At 38.9% G+C, this 21,324-nt stretch overlaps 1 protein-coding gene and 1 long non-coding RNA gene across 3 annotated transcripts; one reads left to right on the forward strand and one right to left on the reverse strand.

Moving 5' to 3' along the window:
- Positions 1 to 1,160: 1,160 nt before the first annotated feature.
- On the reverse strand, positions 1,161 to 3,592 carry LOC107768409 (NDR1/HIN1-like protein 26). Its single transcript, XM_016587835.2, has 2 exons — positions 2,676 to 3,592; positions 1,161 to 1,762 (listed from the first exon to the last, which is right to left on the reverse strand). Exon 1 carries the CDS (start codon positions 3,445 to 3,447, stop codon positions 2,701 to 2,703), a length of 747 nt encoding a protein of 248 aa, XP_016443321.2. The 5' UTR covers positions 3,448 to 3,592; the 3' UTR covers positions 1,161 to 1,762; positions 2,676 to 2,700.
- Positions 3,486 to 21,163, forward strand: LOC142162750 (uncharacterized). 2 transcript variants are annotated; one of them, XR_012694110.1, is made up of 4 exons: positions 3,486 to 3,607; positions 7,491 to 7,598; positions 20,759 to 20,816; positions 21,116 to 21,163. It is a non-coding gene; the product is annotated as an uncharacterized LOC142162750 (long non-coding RNA). The 2 variants fall into 2 exon arrangements; XR_012694111.1 differs by lacking the exons at positions 20,759 to 20,816; positions 21,116 to 21,163 and adding an exon at positions 13,476 to 13,688.
- The last annotated feature ends 161 nt before the right edge of the window (positions 21,164 to 21,324 follow it).

Raw genomic sequence — 21,324 nt, forward strand, 5'->3', positions numbered from 1 at the left:
GGACCAAATACCTGTTACATATTTTTTTATGGACGAAAATCATTTTATACACTCAATCTTTTCAAAGTGCAACTAAGACACACCACTTTTGTTATGTCACACGCGTGTGTTGACCAAAAAAATATAAGCGCATAAAACTGTGAATTTTCTGTCCCAGTCATTATTTAAATGACATGTCTCAAACTTTAATTTTTTTTTTAAACACTAGTATTTGGTTCCTTAACTTTGACCCCATCCCTTCCCCGATTCATCTTATCAAGAGTCCCTCCCCTTTGTGCTAGTCCACTGAAACTCCCCCTCCCAATTTCCGTCTTCTTCCACACTATTTTTCCCATCTTCTCTCTCTCGATAAGTTTAAGAAAAACAATAATGTAAAAAGATTTGGAAGAAATTGATAAAGAAAATTAAGTGGACTCTATAACTAAGCAAATTTTGTAGATCTGAGTTTGATTGCTTATTTTTACCTAATTTTTGAAGAGTGTATTAGGATCGTTTTCTTTGACCTCTCGTCAGGTTGAGCAAAATAATGTCCTCAGCTCTATTTTAGAAATACATGAGACCTTCCTCTAACTTGATATGCTATGAAAGATCTTTATTCTGAAATGATCTCTTACACAGGCAACATTCATTAAGAAAATTTAAAGAAAAGTTAAAATTGATGAAAACTCCGACAATATCTTCTTTAATGTTGTTTGCAGTTTTGGGTCATAATTTTTGTGTTAGATTCGAATTCCGACTACAAAACTTGGGATTAATCTGCTTGGGCATCTAATTTTGGTTTGTAATTGGAAGGTGATAATTGTGGTTTTTTTTATGGTGGTCGGCGGCAATGGAGAAGAGGCGGAGAAGAGAGATTGGAGGGAAAGGTTGAGGGGTATATTTGTAATTTTAAATTATTTTATTTTTGAAAATTAATGACACATGGCATAGTATTATCGGTGCGTGATATTACACACGCTTTGAAAAACTGGTTAAGAAGAAAGTGGTGTGTCTTAGATACACTTTAGAAAGATTAAGTGTGTAAGCTGATTTTTATTCGCAAAAAGTGTGTAACAGGGATTTGGTCCATAATTAAGGGGGTAACTTATCTATTTCGCCTTTACAATAAGACAATAACTTTCCAACTTACCACACATGCAGGCAATAAATCTGCAATTAAGGAATATGTCCCGTACTTCAACAAATTTTTAAGAAGATAGTGCAGTGGCGATTGCATAATCTCCGGAACACTGAAACTGACACATCTCCCTCCCTCCCTCTTTCACACACATAGCAAGAGAGCCATCTCCTCTGTATTGTTATATCTTCAGCTCAGAGATTTTCTACAAGTCGAAGCCATTCGCAACAATCAAGGTTTCGAGTTCTCTGGACCAGTCACCATGAACTACAGATCTCATAGATGAAGAGGAACAAGAGTGTCTTTAAGATTCTCTCTAATTTTATTAACTTAGCTCAAAAGTGCCTATCACATGAAATAACACGAACCAAACAGGCTATCCAAAAGAACTTACGTCGATAGTCCTTTCCTTTCCCCTAGTGTTCTCCTTCTATTTCACCCAGACTACTTACAAGGTAATTTTACTCACCAAGGCTTAGGCTTAGGCAGATGAGTATAAATCACCTAGTGTTTCGGTATTTATTGCCTTTGCTGGGATTCAACCTAAGAGTTCTCCTTCTACTCGCTATTTGCCCAGAACCACAACATCTTAAGAGTTGGTCACCCTTCAATCTGTCAAAACAATGCCGCACAACCGAATTGGCGCTGCATACACAAAGGTCACAATTTCTGTACTCAAAGGTTGTATCAACTAGTAGACATGAAAGCAGAAGCTAAGAAAATCAATATAGATATTTCCTAGAACTGCTTCATATCACTTCAAAGCAGAAATATCAGACAAGCAATATAACTTGGACGATACAGGATAAAGAAAAAGAACTTTTACTTGATGAGGTCAAAAAAAAATGTAAAAACATTACCTTATAGTGATTTAAACCAATTCTTCAAGAAAATAGATAACATACCGCCCCGAAGTTATTGAAGCACTAGGAACCGCAAATAAGTTATTTTGGTCACATCAAAAGTCTAACATTGCAAAATTAATGGGCAATAAAGTTTGAAATCCTAAATGACATGAAAGGGCTTCCCTACACCTTGATTAATTCGAGACTACTCATCTACAGGTACACAAAATAACCTTCTTTTCCTAAGACAACATATCAAAATTACAGACCTTTTTACTTGCTTAGCTATGCTGTAAACCATAAGACGAATAAACAGTTTTAAAAAAAACAAGAATAATTTAATAATAAAACACATTCTCTACATCTTAAACGTAGCCTCAGAACAACAAGAACAAGTCAACAACAACCTATAGATCCGTACACACCAATGTGAATAAATGAACAATCAAGATCAGTTTTTTTATTTAATATCAGATCAAAATAACACACTTGCTCTACATCCTAAATTAGCCTCGAAACAACAATAAATACAACCTAAAGATCTGCAATACACTATGAACAAATAAACAATCAAGATCAGTTTTTTTTTCCTTCTTTTTTATGTATCAGATAAAAATAACGTGATTCAATTAGCATTATCCTCACTACATTGCTAATACAATTAAACTAAGAAGTCATCTAATGGGGTCAAACAAAATTCAATTAACATTCACCTCAGAGCAAATCAAAATCCCACCATCAAAGCCCAACCCGACACTGCCTCGGGCCTCCAAGTAAATTCCCAGAAGACTTATTTGCCCCAATCCCAACAGACAAAACCCCACAATAAACCCTCAAATACCTCCTCCTTGCTCTCCAAGCTCCAGCTTTAAATCCAACCCTAGCCACCATCCTCACATTAAACCCAATACTCCCACTTTGGGCCTTCTCTTTATTCATACCATCAAAAGCCCATTTCTCCACATAAGCCCCCGATGCAACAAAGCTAACTTTCTGGGCCGTCTCATTTCCTTTATCCATAAAGAAAGGTGGAACCGTAGTATCAGCAACCGACAGCGAATCGAAAAAAATCGCCGCCGCAATCTCGTCGTAGTATAGAGTCATCTTTTTGTTGGGATTTTTAGCAGTAAAATGGAGATCCCAGTTGGCAGTAATTAAGGAGTTGGAAAGATTGAGGTTTGAAATAGTGAGTGAGTCGATTTGGAATTCGGGGATGCGGGGACTAATTAAAAGCCAGAGGATAAAGAGAATTGTACCAGTGATGATTGTAGAAGCAACGATTATGGCGATTGCTCGGCGGAGAAGGGTATTACGCTGTGATGCATAAGGGTTTGGGTAGTGGTGGTAGGGGTTGTTGTTGAAATACGGTGGTGGTGCGGTGTAAGGGTAGGCGGTGGCAGGAGGTGGTTGAGCGGCGGAGGAGAAGACATTGGGGTTTGGAGGGGCGGCGGGGTAGCCGGTGACTGGTCTATTATGGTCGCCCATGGCGGAGGATATGCAGCATCTGAGGAATGCTATATGCGGTGGAATTGTAGTGGAGAGTGGAGTGGAAAGTGCAGTAGAAGAAAGAATCTAAAAGAAGAAAGAGGAAAGAGACTTTGTGGTTACGGCCTACGGTGATATCAACAGCTAGCAATAAATAAAGGTATTTATTTATTACTCCCCAAGTCCCTTCGCGATAAAATTTATCGTGTGCCTCACGCAATATCAATATGATATTCATTTTGTCTAAAAAATTATTGGATACTTTTGGATTCATAAAAATTTGGGTCCATAAAATTACGAGACAAAAAATATATTTCATACAATTACTGTCAATTGTACGAGACACAAAATAAAAAAATTTCCTCCACCTCAATTTATATCTTAGTTTGATTCTACAAGGTTTAAGAAAATAAAAACCTTTTAGATTTTATAATCTTATATTAAAGAAAAATGTAATATATTAAAATACTCTTTGAATTATGTAATCTCAAATTTGTCACATAGAATATAGAATATTGAAATTAGAGAGTTACCAAGTTTTAAAAAAAAAACTTTTTGAAATATCCTAAAAAAATAAGACTCTTAAACTGAAAAGAGTAGAGTATTAATATTTGAATAAACTTGGGCATTACTTTATTATATCTCTCTACGGACGGCCGGGGGAAAGAGACCGTGGTCGTAAGGAGTTCAACAGCTGGTAAGGAATAAGAATATTTAATCTTGCCATAAATTTTGACATTATTCATATAGCAGTATAAAACATTTAATGGTGGATTATTAGTAATTATTTATTAGTATTGATTGATGCATGTCCGAACTACAAAACTTATACTTGAATTTATATATTACGCGTGACGTGCGTGTTTCCTGTCTTAAAAAATAAAAATATATTTAAAATTACATTAATATTATATTAAAATTATGTTATAAAATTAAAATATTTTAAAAAAAAAGTTTAAATGCTTAAAAATATTAAAAATATTAATTGTGTTTAGCTAACTCAATAAAGGAAGAACTTTGATCTAAAAGATCTCGACAGCGTAATAATATAATTGCTCGCAATAATATTCTAGACCTTTATACTTATTTGAGGAAATAACTTAGAAAAATCGAACATAAATGTCATTGCAAGTTCTAACTTTTAAGAAGTTGTAGATATACCTTTTACACGAAGAACATCACAATTATGACCACATGAAATGACAACTTTAAGCTTCTTCCACCTTAGAAAGGATTAACATAGATGGTGATCCTCTAGAGATGAACACCACCACCACTTCTCCACTACCAGATATAAGCTCCATGCACCTTACACCAACACCGAATACAACCACAGACCAACGCACTACAATTCCACCACCACCACTCACATTTGCCCAAACCTTGCTCAGTAGCAACCAATTCAGCCCCTACTCAACCACTTGCCAACAGACACACTCTCACCTAGATTTAACGGATGAATCCACTATTCATGATCTACAAAATGACACTTTCATACCACTTACCTCCGCTGATAAGTCCAGATTATATTTACCTTGGAAACATTCAGTTATAGTTTAGGTATTTGGTCGGAAAGTGAGTCATCAAACACTACGCTCAAAACTCACAGCACTATGAAAATCAACGGAGGAACTACCCCTAATTGATCTGGGGGTGTGATTTCTGCTTAGTGAAATTCCAAAAGGAAGAAAACATGTTCATTGCCCTACATAATGGTCCTTGGTTTGTACTTAATCACTTTGTTTTCGTCCGTAAATAGGAACCCAAATTCATAGCTTCCAACACATAACTAACATACATATCCATTTGGTTAAGACTCCCTCAATTACCTACAGAGTTTTATGATCTATAAATACTGCAACGTGTTGGGGAAATGATTAGATCACTACTCAAAGTCGACACCTGCACGTTCGCAACTACAAGAGGTCGCTATGCAAGAATATATATTGAAGTCCTGTTAGAAATACCTCTTAAAACCCATGTCTATATTGGATCCCATAGACAACAACTAGTATATGAAGGGTTCAATATGTTATGTACTGCTTGTGGTAAACTTGGACACACAAAGAACCTTTGTTCGTCCCCCTCCAATCTAATAACATCCACCCCCACAACTACACACACCATTACCAAATATGCCTTCAACCTCACAAAGCTCCATTCCTAACACCACCCCAGCTATCCATCCACAACCCAGAATAGTAACTAACGACTAGAAAACAATCATTTTCCCTCTAAAAGCCGTTCAAGAAACAAATCACCAAACTCAACCAATGTCCAATCCTACAACTCCAACAATGGCAGCGTGGGACCTACATGTACGTTTCCTAACCCTAATTTTAATATTTCCCCTGTTGGTAAACACTTACACCCAAAGAAATCTCAAATTACCACTAATCCTTTAATTCAACCCAAGTTTTTAAATAAAACTAATTTAAAAATTCTTAATGACCCTAAAACAATGTATCAAACGGCCATTTCTAATGTGCCAGGTCTTGAAGCCCAAGCAAATAACCATAACAAATCCAGCCCAAAACCCAACTCCCGACAAACGTTACATTGAGCAATTTATATTGTTGATTCATCAATTACCAACACACAAAGCACATTAAATAGCCATGTGGCACACAAGAATAGACCAACTGCCAATCAAGGCACATGCATGCACACCCCATCTCAAACAATAGGCACTCAATTGCAAGCCTATCTTACGGTAACCCAGTCCTCCAAAACAAATGACCAAGGCCCAACACCCTTACTCCCTACCCAATTATCTCCAACATCTTCTGACAAAGCCCATTATCTCACACAAGCAACCGGCTTAAACACTTCACACGAGCCTACACACACATTACCCATAGCAAATCAACCGGCCAAATTAGCCACTAAAATTCCTTCGAACACTGAACCATTATCATTACCTTCTCAAACTAATACTTCTTCACATAACCCTCACTTACCAGATACATCCCAACCTAATGAACCGGTCACCTTACAATTTTTAACACAGGAGAACCCGTTCCTTTACCAATACCACTCTTCTTCAACACCCAATCTTCCTAAACACCATCACCATGCAACCATCACAGACCACCCACCACAACCAACACCCATCTATATCACACAGTACCCACCAACTCAAGCTTACCCCCAGTCATGGTTGGAAATGAGCATGCAGGAATATGCACTGACCTTCACCATGGAGATAGACAACCAAGATGTAATAGTGATGATCCAAAATCCGGATAGATATAGCTCAAATAGTCACTGAAGGGATGTGCATGGGAGTGACTCTTTACAATCAATTCCTATAGGCAATGCACCCCCCATCGGTCCTTCATCAACATCCATCAATGACACTACAGGTTCCCTCTCCACTACTAATGTTCATGCCACCATCACCACCAACAAACACCATGAATCTTCCATTTTATCCACCACAACAGCCACCACAGAACTTCATACTATGGATACAACCTCGCACAACAATAACACCCATAATTCCACTCCATGCACAAGCATCCCCATACCACCCTCTAACACCTCCAACAAGACCACAACCACCTCTCAGTCCATCTCACAACGAACTCGACGAAATAGCTCGCTTAGAAGTAGCAGCAACTATGGCAGAAATAAGAGAAATACTTCCTATACTGAGCTACCTAAATAGAAAGAAGACATACATCCTCAAAGAACAGTACGAAAGAAAAGTGATCATAACCTGTCCACTAGAGCTACAAAGTGTATCACTAAATATACGTCCAACAAGAAACCCCGAGGTGGGGAAGTTTGCAATAGTGTTGATTCCAGCACTGATGACCACATCCTTAATAATGGAGAGGGAGACTCCATCCAATCTACTCATTAATCAATCAATGCAGTTTGTCATATGGAACTGTCGCGGGGCTCAGTCACCGGAGTTTAAAAGAAATTTTCGATTTATGCTTAACTACCACAGCCCATCTCTTGTGGCACTACTGCAAACGCACATGCAAGATCATGAATATCTTAAAGTTGAGTTTGGTTTCTCACACTTAGCACAGTCGCCTGCAGAAGGAATCTCTGGAGGAATTGCCCTACTGTGGAAGGATGAGGACATCAAACTCGATCAAGTGGCAGCCACCAATCAAGAGGTCCATTTCATTGTCGAGGTATACCCTAACCCTAACGTTTGGTTACTGTCCATTGTTTATGCCAAAAATGATATACATGCACACACTATACTGTGGGACAATTTACGTACTGTACATGATCAAATTAGATTGCCATGGTTCATAGGAGGTGATTTAACGAAATTATTAGATCAAATAAAAAATATGGTGGCCTTAGTACAAATAATAGTCGTAGTGATCAGTTTATAAAATGCATTAATTATTGCAACCTTGTGGGCCTAGGGTATACGGGTAGTCAGTACACTTGGTCTAATAATCGTTAATTAGTCAATAGAATTCTAGAACGTTTAGATAAATGTTTAGCTAATTACGAATGGCTCAAACTTTATCTTGAGGCTTCAGTGCATCATTTGCCCAAAACTCACTCAGATCACAGTCCCTTACTATTAAATTTAAAAAAGCACAAAGCTTCTCAGGATAAAATATTTAGGTTTGAAATAATTTGGACCACTCATCCTGAATTTCCTTCTATTATTATCCAAAATTGAACCCCTAATAAACCTACCGCGTATGCATTAAAGATTTCCAAAAACATATAACTGAATGGAATAAGATTACTTTTGATAAAAATTTTAAGAAAAAAAATACTTTGTTAGCTAGGCTACAAGGAATACAAAAATTCACCAAGTATCCAACTAGCCAATTCCTCCCAAATTTAGAAAAAGATCTTATTGACCAATTTAATGATCTACTAAATCTTGAAGAAGAATTTTGAAAGTTAAAATCAAGGATAATTTGACTTCAATATGGTGATGCCAACACAAATAAATTTCACATAACAACCCTACAGAGGCACAGACGGAACCGTATAACGACTCTAAAAAACTCTGTTGAGAATTGGATACTAGACCAAAAGATATTAATACTTCTATTGAAGATTACTACCACACACTATTCACTACTACTCACTCCCATCACCCAATCACACCCTACAACACAGACCCAAACAACTCCAATGATTACTCAGTTCTTGTAAACAAATTACACACATGGAAATTACTGAAGCTCTTCAATCATTCCAACCTTTTAAAGCACCAGGACCGGACGGGTTACATCCGTATTTTTTCCAACAATACTAACCTCAAGTTAAATCCCAAGTTATTACCTTTTGTGAAGAAATTTTTAACACTCAACAAATTCCTTCCGAAATTAATAAAATCTACTTATATCTAATTCCTAAAATACAACAGCCTTCAGTAATCACACAATACAGACCAATTAGTCTTTGTAACATACTCTACAAATTAATCACTAAAATAATTGTCAAACGCATCAAACCTTTCCTAATTAACATTATTAGTCCTGAGCAATCAGCTTTCCTACCTCATAGAAGAGCCTCAGACAATGCAATTATAGTGCAAGAAATTATGCATCACTTTAGAAAGAAGCGAGGAACCCAGGCAGCTTTCTTGCTAAAATTTGACTTAGAAAAAGCTTTTGATAAATTTGAGTAGGGTTTTATACATGATGCACTTCAATATTTCAAACTATCTCCAAAACTTATAAAGCTCATAATGTCATGTATCACTATCACTTCAATTTCAATCTTAATTAACGGTCAACCAACAACATTTTTTTCTCCTTCAAGAGGCATCCGTCAAGGAGACCCACTATCTTCTTATATCTTTATACTCTGCATGGAAATGTTATCCCGAAAAATCCACATAAATGTAGACTATCTAAGATGGCACCCTATTAAGTTATCAAGACATGGACCTCCTCTTTCACATCTATTATTTGCTGATGATATTACAATTACCTCTAAATTGACCACTAAGAGCATGAACTCAATTACAGATACTCTAAAACTTTTTACCACATTGTCAGGGCTAACTATTAATTATACCAAATCAAAAATATTCTTCTCAAAGAACACTCCTAAGGAAGCTCGAGACAGTATTACTCAGCTTTTTAATATGAAGGAGGGCATAAACTTGGAAAATACCTTGGTTATCCTATTTTTAACAAACAAATCCCAAAACATTTCCAATCCTTAATAGACAATTTTAAAAATAAACTAGTAGGATGGAAAACAAACTTCCTATTAATGGCAGGACGCACTACTTTAATTAAAGCTACACTCAATTGTCTGCCTAATCATGTTATGTAATTAATTAAAATACCTAACACTGTCATTAATAAGCTTGAACGTTATCAAAGAAATTTCTTATGGGGCACTACCCCTCAGAAACGCAAATCACACCTCATTAAATGGGAAACAATTCAATTACATAAGGAAAATGGTGGCTTGGGTATACAAAATCTCCAATATAAAAATTATGCATTATTGGGCTCCCTAACTTGGAGATTATTTCAATCACCATCTCATACTGGGCTAGAATAATCTTTTCCAAATACTTAACAATTACTAATTCGAAAAATATGTCCTCCAACTGGAAAGCAATCACTCATGGCTGATCCTCTTGTCAACTAGGCCTAAGGTGTCATTCAGTCAATAAAACACATTAGTTTCTGGAATGATCCTTGGATAGAGACTAACTTAACTCTAAGAAAATTAATTGAAGTTCCTCTACCCCAGAACGATCAGACTTCATCACTTTCCAATTATATAACTAGTAACTGCATAAATACTCAAAAAATACCCTTTGAACTTCCCACTAATATACAATAACTAATTACCAAACACTACGTACCTACCATCACAAACCCTACCATATTTGACCAAATTTATTGGGGCATAACATCTAGTGGCCTCTTCACAGTAAACTCACTCTATCATAAATTACATTCTTATTAACCAACCACCTCCTTCCATTGGTTATGGAAACTACAGTTACCCCAAAAAATCAAATATTTCTTATGGCTTATGAGCCATCATAGGCTGCCCACATCCAGTCATCTCCATAATATACATATTGCCCCACATGCACAACGCCCCATTTGCCATACACATGAGGATTCAATCACCCACTTATTCTTTTAATGGCACAATGCAAAAATGCTTTGGCAACTCTTGCACATCAACTTATCTAATGCAAATTTAGATAGATTACATGACAATACTTCATATACACTGTCTCAATTCATTTTGCGAACAACTACTCATAGCACACAAATCTCTCCTCAGATCTTAATTCCTTTCACCCTTTGGAATTTATAAAAAACTAGGAATCATACTATTTTCGACATAAGCCAAGCTGTAGATTTTTTTTACCGTAGGCATGAATCATACTAACACCATAACACAAAAATTACACATGCATGTTAAATGGAACCCTCCAAATAATGGTTCATTTAAACTTAATTAGGATGGTGCATGTAACATAGCCAATCAATAATTTGGTTTTGGTGGAGTAATTCGAGACTCATCAGGTAGATGGTTACTAGGATACATGGGTTCCTGACCTATAGGAAACATAATTTGTAATGATCCGACAGGTCATTTTGAGCTCTAGCGCATCGTTCAACAGTTTGATGCCATGAGCAGCTTCACTTCAGGTATTATGACTTGTACGCATGGTTGGAATTGAATTCCGGGAAATTCGGAGTTGATTTGGAAAGGGAATTCTCATTTCGGAAGCTTTAGGTTAAAAGAATTGACTAAGATTGAATTTTAGAGTAAACGACATCAGAATCGGGATCTAAAGGTTCCATTAGGTTCGTATAATAATTTCAGATTTGGGTGTATGCCTGGATCGGGTTTTGGATGACCCGGGAGCGTTTTGGCGCCTATTGTGGAAGTTAGCATTTTGGAAGAAATTTTATAAGTTTGGGTTGAAGTGCATTTCAGTGTTATTGATGTCCGTTTGGGATTCCGAGTCTAGGAATAGCTCCGTATGGTGATTCTGGTATTGGGAGAGCGATCGGAAGTGAATTCGGAGGTCCGTAGGTCATTTTGGAATCATTTGGCTAAAGATAGAAATTTGAAGGTTTTTTGAGAAGTTTGACCGAGAGTTGACTTCTTGATACCGGGGTCGGATTTCGATTCCGGAAGTTGAAGTAGGTCCGTAATGTCGAATATGACTTGTGTGCAAAATTTGAGGTCAATCGGACGTGATTTTATAGGTTTCGACATCGAATATAGAAGTTTGAAATTCTAAAGTTCATTAAGCTTGGAATGGAGGTCGATTCATGATTTTAGCAATGTTTGATGTGATTCGAGACCTTGAGCAAGTCTGTAATGTGTTATGGGACTGGTTGGTACGATTGGACGGGGTCCCGGGGGCCTCGGGAGGATTCTGGATGGTTAACAGATCGAATTAGAATTTGGAAGAATAGCTGAAGCAGCTGATATCTGGTATTACCGCACCTGCAAAGATTTGGCTGCAGGTGCGGAGCCACAGAAGCAGCCAAAGGGACGCAGATGTGGTGGTGAAGGGTGAAGGCTAGGATCGCAGATGCGGTCAGGTCACCGCAGAAGTGGGACCGCACCTGTGAAAGAAGGAGTGCAGAAGCGAAAATGGGCTGGGAGCCCCAGATCACAAAAGTGGCAACTGGTCCGCATCTGCGGGATCGCATGTGCGAAAGGACTGGAGGTAGTGAGCTTTCTTTAAAAATCAAATTTTGGTTCATTTCCAACCATTTTCACTTCGGGTTGGACGATTTTAGAGCTTTTGGAAGAGAGATTTTCTTCATCTATGTCAAGGTAAGTTGTTCCCACTCATTAGACGTTAAATATATGGTTTTGTTTCGGATTTGAGCATGAAAATTGGTAGAAACTTGGGGTTTAGGGGAAAACGTAGAAAATGGATATTTTAGATTTTGACCACAATTTTGGGTATGAAATTGTGAGTAAAGCATATATTTGAGTTCGTGAGTTCATGGGTAAACTTTATCTTCAAAAAATTTTGGAATTCGGGTACGTGGGTTCGAGGGCAATTTTGTCAACTTTTCGATCGGGGTTAGGAATTGTTATAAATTGGATTGTAATGAGTAATTGAATATATATTAATGGATTTGAATAATTATTGGCTAGTTTTGGAGCATTGTGCATCAATTCGAGTCTTCGAAAGAGCGTGGAATGCCGGTTATGGATCTTCGGAGCGAGGTGAGTCTCCTTTCTAACCTTGTCATAGGGAATTGTCCCTATAGGTGAGTTAATTGGTTATGTGCTCCTATTTGTGGGGGCTACGTATGCACGAGGTGACGAGAGTCCGTGCGTAGCTACTATTATGCTATTGTCCGGGTAGTCTAGGACCCAAAAGCATGCTGTACTTGGAAATATTTGTAATCATATTGACGGTTTGAATTGCTTAGATCACATGAGATTAGTAAGTGAATTTCTAAAAGATTGAGCTTTATTTTCTTGAATTGTAAAAAGAGAATTGGATTTTCCTTGGATAGTTGTTCTGTGATGAAGTCTTGATTACCTGTTTGAATATGTGATTCTATGTGTACCTGCGTTGCATGTATGATTCGCGAGCAGGGTGTTTCTTTATTTTATGTTGACCGCGTCGCATGGATGATTCGTGAGCGGGGTAATAGATACATCTATGGTTTGCGCCGTTCGACCTTCGACAGTGCACATTTTACATTTCTGTTGGATCGGGCCGTACGACCTCGGTAGGATTTGCACATGCTGGTATTGCTTGCCTTGAAGTTTATTGATATTGATATTTGCCCTCCTAGCCTTGAGATAATTGAAAATTAATAGATTATGAATTCAGAGACTTTTAATATAAAAAGGAACTTTTACCTGTTCGAAACTTATTTGAAATTTCTACCATTTTTAATAAATCCATGAATATTCGCATTATTAATATATTACCATTGGACCACTAGTAAATGTCGAAGTCGACCTCTCGTCTCTACTTCTTCGAGATTAGACGGGATACTCATTGGGTACATATTGTTTTCGTACTCATACTACACTTGCTGTGCATTTTTGTTGCACAGGCACATGCATCACTAGTGGACTGGTGGGCGTAGCAGCATGGTTGATATGGAGACCTAGGTGAGCTGCACTTCTCGAGACGACCCACAGCCAGTAGAGTCTCTTCCAGATTATTGTATTTATTTTCTGTCCAATTTGTATTCTGGATGGTTGTTGTATTGTATTGCTTCCTAAAAATATGCTCATGCACTTGTGACACCGGGTTCTGGGATGATTATGGGGTATCTTGTATTAACTTCTTAACATTTATATTTGATTTGAAACGATTATCTTTTACTGGTAAAATTGAAGGAAAATCATAGTTTTCAAAATTATTAAAACGAGAATTTAATTAAGTATTTTGGTTGGCTTGCCTGACAGCAGTGTCTGGCGCCATCACGACCCTTAGTGGATTTTGGGTCGTGACAACATTGTATCAGAGCACTAGGTTCCCTTAGGTCTCATGACTCATGAGCAAGTCTAGTAGAGTCTCGCGGATCGATACGTAGACATCTGTACTTATCTTCGGGAGGCTACAGGGCTGTTAGGAGTACTTCCCTTCTTGATTCCTCATCGTGCGATTTGATTCCTTGAGGCTTATGCCCTCATTTCCTTTCTACTCAATCTTATGCGACGCGAACCGCTTGTTGTAAATCGAGAATTGAAGAATTTTAATGGTACTACAGATGTGGTGTGGGATATTCCTCCTGGTATAGTTGGTTGGGCTATTCTCATCGCCTTGCGGAAGGACCTTTCTATCATTTCGGCTCGGTAGTTGTGCTTCTAAGATCTTGGAGGCTATGCACAGGTTGCTATGATGCTCACGATTGGTTATCTCACAATATTGACTTGATAGTGACTTGCCTATGTATTGGGGTAGTGAATGATTTGAAAGGAAGTTTATTCAGTGCACGATTCAGACATCTGATATTTCATTTCCGGTGGAGGAAAGGAAATTGGCTTAGAGATGTATAGATTTGGAGTGATGGGGTAACAAGACTTGGTGGTTTCGAGTGTGCTGGGGTTTTCATCTGCGACGTGGTGTCCTCGTCCGTGATTGAATATGTTAAGTTCGTCGGTGTTATGGTTTTCTCCAATCCGCCTTTGGGGTAGGGTATTGTTGAATAATATTAGGGAAACGACTGTCAGAGATCGCGGGGTGTGGTGATTCTGGATTGAATCGGTATTTCTAATGTTGACGACTCGAGAAAGATGATCTTCGAAAAAGTTTAAAGTTAGTAGCGAGCTGTGAGTTCAAGTGCTACGAAGATAGATTTTATTTAAGGCAACAACTGAGTAGCGGAGGATGAGAAAAGGACATGTGGGGAGTGTCAGGCAGTGGTTAAAAATTTCTAGAAGGCCAGTTATAAGAAGCAAAGGTCAAGTAGTCGATTAAAAGGGTGAATTTCGCCAAAGTGGGAGAGTGGCAAAGTTGCATATGGGCTTTGTGGTAGGATGACTATGCACCTTAAGGAGAGTTTGGAATGAGTTGGGAATCTTAGTGATGGGTGATTGGGGTCTACAGATTTAATTTGAAGTACGGGCTATTATGCGGCAGGAGATTTGATATAACGGAAAGGAGCTGCTTGAAATGAAGAAGGATACAACATAACTTTGAATTGGAAGGATGTTGCCGCACATTTAAATGATGTCCACGAGGGGTGCATGGACTGGTGCAGCTAGGAAGTGAGCTCAAACTCAGGATGGGTTATTGAGGTCGTAGTGATTGTACCCCGTGCAGCAGCGTTGGAAGATATCAGCATGTAAATTTCGCAGGTGGATTATCTCCAGTGAACAGATCGGCGGTCGCTTGGTTGGCAAAGCTTCTGCGAAGAATTCTATTGGTTATACAACAAAAAGATCGGTCGTGCGAATGTGGTTGATGATTCAGAGTATAAGAAGGGGGTTCTATAGAAAGATTCTGAGAATTTTTGCAATTGATTGCGCAAGGTTATGTCAATAAGAGATAAAGAATCCTGGTGAATTCCAGAGTTGTGTAATATCGGCTTCAAGCTAAGTGGAAGAGTCTCACCGCCTATGATTTGGGTTGCATGGTTCATTGCTTGCCAGGTTTCTGGTTATTAGCATAGTGACGAGTTATTTCAGCTACGGGAAAAGAACATAAGTGGTAATTTGAGCAAAGAAATTGTTAAAGGTGTGCTATAGTTGACCTTATTGGCTCATGTGTAGACTTGGGGAAGGATTCAGGATTTATGCCTTGTATAGATACGGGTTTCGAGGGAAGTGATTCTACCGGGCGCTTCGCCGAGAGGGTATTCATGTGCTAGAAGATTCATGGGGTTGATTATATTTGGGGCCAAGTCAGAGCGGGTGGCTCTCAACAACGGTCCCAGTGGATTCAAAGGAGTAATGTGTGGTGCCTAATGATTTCGAGCCTATAGGTACGGTTAAAAATCAAGCTTTTGTAGCAGCTTATGAGAAAAGGCCCAGAATGTTCTATGATGCTTTGACTGGCAGTGGAGCATTTGGGAAATATGAAATGGTTTGTGGGATTTGAGACGGCATGGTCTCGTGATTCAAGATCACTCGGGATTAGTGCAGATGGAGTGTGTTATGTGTTGAATGGAGCTATTACTTCTAAGGCAATTGAGGATAAATTGGAAGAAGATAGACCCATTAGCCATAGTTGAATTGGCATATGGGTGGCAGTAATCAATTCCTTCAGCAAATTATGCAAGTGATTTGTGGCAATGCATGTGAGGCCTGTCAGCCGCCGTAATTGATATTATTCAAAAGTATTCTACTATTGTGGCCTGTTACGTGTAGGCGGATCCCAGAAGGGTTATGGTGATTTAGACCACTACTTGGAGATTTGCATATTCTATGGTCAAGAGGATTCACTTGTGTGTTGCTATGGTTCTCCTAAAATGAGTTAAATGAAAAGTTTATATATGATGAAATATCAATCTATTAGTGGTTACGGAGTTATGACAAAAAATCGTGTTCTATCATATATTGGCATGATGGGTGCAGTGAGTGGTATGGAATTTGAAGTGAGGATCAAGGTTGCAGTTCGGTGTTGACAAGGATGTCACGAGCTCGGATGAGCAGGAAAGGAGTTTTGATGATTAAAGTAAGTGAGTATTGCCTTCAGCGTAACCGGAGATCGGTGTTTAGCGAAAAAGGGCTTGCATTATGGTTAAGGATTCTTGATCGCTTTTTAGCGTTAGTGTGGCCAGTGGTTGGATGATCAGACCTGTTATCCGTCACGGAAGGTTGTAGGGGCGTGCCCCACGGGAAGGTTGTATAAGTATGACATGTAGTCACTTGATGGGTTAAAAAGTAAGCCAAGTATGAAGATTGTAGTGATGTCGTTAAATTGAGAATTTATGCCTGAAGGGCACTCGGTTTATTAGGTTGTGGACTGTGGAGGATTGCTCCAGTTATGATGGTTGTTCTTGTGTGTTATGAGAAAAGGGGAGTTATTATGAACCTTTGAAAGGTTATTAGCCTAGATCAGTGTGATCAGAATCAACTTGTGGTCGGTGGATGGATTTAAATGTGAATATGGGCTCTATATCAGGCCAGATGTGTTCATTTCAGCAATGCGCTCCTTTGGACAAGTAGTCAGAGTACTATTTCGTCGTTAGCTATTTCATGTAATGATATATTGCGCTGTATGAGTTATGAGATGGCTTGGTGAATTTCTTATGTGTTGAGGTTCCACGTAGAGATGATGTTATATGAGCAGGATGACTCTCGAGATTCAGATAGTATATCGCACTTCAGTAGTGCTTGAGTTTTGTAGCCTATGGCACTATATGTCTCCCTAGGGATGGTATTATGTACTTAGCGTGCTTGTGATCGATATTCGGTATTTTGTTGTGATGAGCAATTTAGCTCGGTGTGTACCTCCTTATGTGAATTTTATGGTCGTGGATCGGGTGGCACGCCGCCATGGGTATGTTGTTTGGATTGGGTTGCGCGCCGCAACAGTGTAATGTTGAGTACAGATTTCGATATCTATTTTTATGTGTTTATTTCCTATCTTTATGAGAACTCATATTAACTGTGTGCCCCCGTCGCATGTATGATTCGCGAGTGGGGTGTGTTTGTTTAATCATGTTAACTGCGTCGCATGTATGATTCACGAGCAGGGTAATTAGATTTCCTTTTCAGAATTTGTTTTCTTTTTGTATCGCGTTCGAATTGGTAGCCTATTGGCACATTGTGGCGTCATATGAGTCTTTCTATTATGTCTGGGGTGGCTTATTGCCTGAGCAGTTCGTACTGGGTGAGACGAGATCATTGGATTTAGGATCAGTGCAATCAGATTATATGAAGTACATCAAGAAGCTAAGACCATTATTTGGTTCAAAATGAGGTGATGGTTCTTGTCAGAAGTATAGACCCAATGATTTGTTGGTTCGACAGTTGGTTATGAATTTCTACACATCTCTTCCGTCGTGGCAGTATTGTAAGAGTTAAAGTAAGACCTATCTATGTCATCAGGTGCAATGGGAGCATCAGATTCGTGGAATTTCGACTAATTTGATTAGAAAATGTTATTGCGGTCCTGTGAGTAAAGTGGTGCAATGTGTGAATTCAGCTAAGGTATGTAGTCATGTTTTGGTGCTGCGTGTAGCTATTGATATGGTGAGCGTATGTTGGAAACAGGCCTGGCAGTGAATTCCAGATGCTGGAATTGGGCTCTAAGCTTATTTGCTGTAAGGAAAGAGAATATCTTCAGATTGATCGAGCTAACTCGACTGAGTTGTGGTAGCACGTGTAGGTGCACGAGGTGTTAAACAGTGATTTCGGATAACTTCGCTGCAGTTCTCAGCACGTTCGAGGAGGAATGTATGTTTAAGTGGGAGAGAATATAACGACCCAACCGGTCGTTTTGAGCTCTAGCGCGTCGTTCAACAGTTTGAGGCCATGAGCAGCTTCACTTCAGGTATTATGACTTGTACGCATGGTCAGAATTGAATTCCGAGAAATTCGGAGTTGATTTGGAAAGGGAATTCTCATTTCGGAAGCTTTAAGTTGAAAGAATTGACTAAGATTAGATTTTAGAGTAAACGACCTCAGAATCGGGATCTGAAGGTTCCAGTAGGTTCGTATGATGATTTCGGACTTGAGCGTATTCCCCAATCGAGTTTTGGATGACCCGGGAGCGTTTTGGCGCCTATTGTGGAAGTTAGCATTTTGGAAGAAATTTTATAAGTTTGGGTTGAAGTGCATTTCAATGTTATCGATGTTCATTCAAGATTCCGAGTCTGGGAATAGCTCCGTATGGTGATTCTGGTACTGGGAGCGCGATCAGAAGTAAATTCGGAGGTTCGTAGGTCATTTTGGAGTCATTTGGCTAAAGATAGAAATTTGAAGGTTTTTGGGAAGTTTGACCAAGAGTTGACTTCTTGATATCAGGGTCGGATTTCGATTTCGGAAGTTGGAGTAGGTCCATAATGTCGAATATGACTTGTGTGCAAAATTTGAGGTCAATCAGACATGATTTGATAGGTTTCGACATCGAATATAGAAGTTTGAAATTCTAAAGTTCATTAAGCTTGGATTGGAGGTCGATTCATGATTTTAACGATGTTTGATGTGATTCGAGACCTCGAGCAAGTCCGTAATGTGTTATGGGACTGGTTGGTACGATTGGACGGGGTCCCGGGGGCCTCGGGTGGATTCCGGATGGTTAACAGATCGAATTAGAATTTGGAAAAATAGCTGAAGTAGCTGATATCTGGTATAACCGCACCTGCAAAGATTTGGCCATAGGTGCGGAGCCGCAGAAGCGGCCAAAGGGACGCAGATGCGGTGGTGAAGGGCGAAGGCTGGGATCGCAGATGCGGTCAGGTCACCGCAGAAGCGAGACCGTACCTACGAAAGAAGGAGCGCAGAAACGGAAATGGGCTCGAAGCCCCGGATTGCAAAAGCGGCAACTGGTCTGCACCTGCGGTCCCGCAGGTGCGAAAGGACTGGAGGCAGTGAGCTCTCTTTAAAAATCGAGTTTTGGTTCATTTCCACCCATTTTCACTTCGGGTTGGATGATTTTGGAGCTTTTGGAAGAGAGATTCTCTTCATAAGGTAAGTTGTTTCCACTCATTAAACGTTAAATACATGGTTTTGTTTCAGATTTGAGCATGAAGATTGGTAGAAACTTGGGGTTTAGGGGAAAACCTAGAAAATGGATATTTTGGATTTTGACCGAAATTTTGGGTATGAAATTGAGAGTAAAGCATATATTTGAGTTCGTGAGTTCATGGGTAAACTTTATCTTCGAAAAATTTCAGAATCCGGGCACGTGGGCCCGAGAGCAATTTTGTCAACTTTTTGATCGGGGTTAGGAATTGTTATAAATTGTATTGTAATGAGTAATTGAATATATGTAAATGGATTTGCATAATTATTGGCTAGTTTTGGAGCATTGTGCATCGATTCGAGTCTTCAGAAGAGCGTGGAATGCCGGTTATGGATCTTCGGAGCAAGGTGAGTCTGCTTTCTAACCCTGTAAGAGGGAATTATCCCCATAGATGAGTTAATTGATTATGTGCTCCTATTTGTGGGGGCTACGTATGCACGAGGTGACGAGAGTCCGTGCGTAGCTACTATTATGCTATTGTCCGGGTAGTCTAGGACCCAAAAGCATGCTGTACTTGGAAATATTTGTAATCCTATTGACGGTTTGAATTGCTTAGATTACATCGGATTAATAAGTGAATTTCTAAAAGATTGAGCTTCATTTTTTTGAATTGTAAAAAGAGAATTGGATTTACCTTGGATAGTTGTTCCCTGATGAAGTCTTGATTAACTGTTTGAATATGTGATTCTATGTGTACCTGTGTCGCATGTATGATTCGCGAGCAGTATGTTTGTTTATTTTATATTGATCGCATCACATGGATGATTCGCAATCGGGGTAATAGATGCATCTACGGTTCGCACTGTTCGACCCTCGGTAGTGCACATTTTACATTTCTGTTGGATCGGGTCATACGACCTCGGCAGGATTTGCGCATGCTGGTATTGCTTGCCTTGAAGTTTATTGATGTTGATATTTTCTCTCCTAACCTTGAGATAATTGAAATTAATAGATTATGAATCCGAAGACTTTTAAGATAAAAAGGAACTTTTACCTGTTCGGGACTTATTTGAAATTTCTATCGTTCTTAATAAATCCATGATTATTCGCATTAATAATATATAACCATTGGACCACTAGTAAATGTCGAAGTCGACCTCTCGTCTCTACCTCTTCGAGATTAGACGGGATACTCATTAAGTACACGTTGTTTTCGTACTCATACTACACTTGTTGTGCATTTTTGTTGCACAGGCACATGCATCACTAGTGGCCTGGCGGGCATAGCAGCATGGTTGATGCGAAGACTTAGGTGAGATGCACTTATCGAGACGACCCGCATCCAGCAGAGTCTCTTCTAGATTATTGTATTTATTTTCTGTCCAATTTGTATTCCGGGCGGTTGTTGTATTGTATTGCTTCCTATAAATAGCTCATGCACTTGTGACACTAGGTTCTGGGATGATTATGTGGTATTTTGTATTAACTTCTTAACATTTATATTTGATTTGAAACGATTATCTTTTACTGGTAAAATTGAAGGAAAATCATAGTTTTCAAAATTATTAAAACGAGAATTTAATTAAGTATTTTGGTTGGCTTGCTTGACAGCGGTATCCGGCGCCATCATGACCCTTAGTGGATTTTGGGTCGTGACATTAAAAATTTGTTATTACAGGAAGGGCTAAGGTTTGCCCTACAACATAATTTCACACCACTGGAGGTCAATGTGAACTCAACAGAGGTAATCTCATCCCTTCTTTCACATAATCCACATTACTCATTTTTGATTGGTGAATGCAGATATCTACTACACCTTC

The sequence above is a fragment of the Nicotiana tabacum genome, chromosome 8 (genome assembly GCF_000715075.1).
Source record: "Nicotiana tabacum cultivar K326 chromosome 8, ASM71507v2, whole genome shotgun sequence".
NCBI classification, from domain to species: Eukaryota; Viridiplantae; Streptophyta; class Magnoliopsida; order Solanales; family Solanaceae; genus Nicotiana; species Nicotiana tabacum.

Coding starts and splice junctions, on each gene's coding strand:
- LOC107768409 (XM_016587835.2), bottom strand. CDS start 3,447: ATGGGCGACCATAATAGACCAGTCACCGGCTACCCCGCCGCCCCTCCA.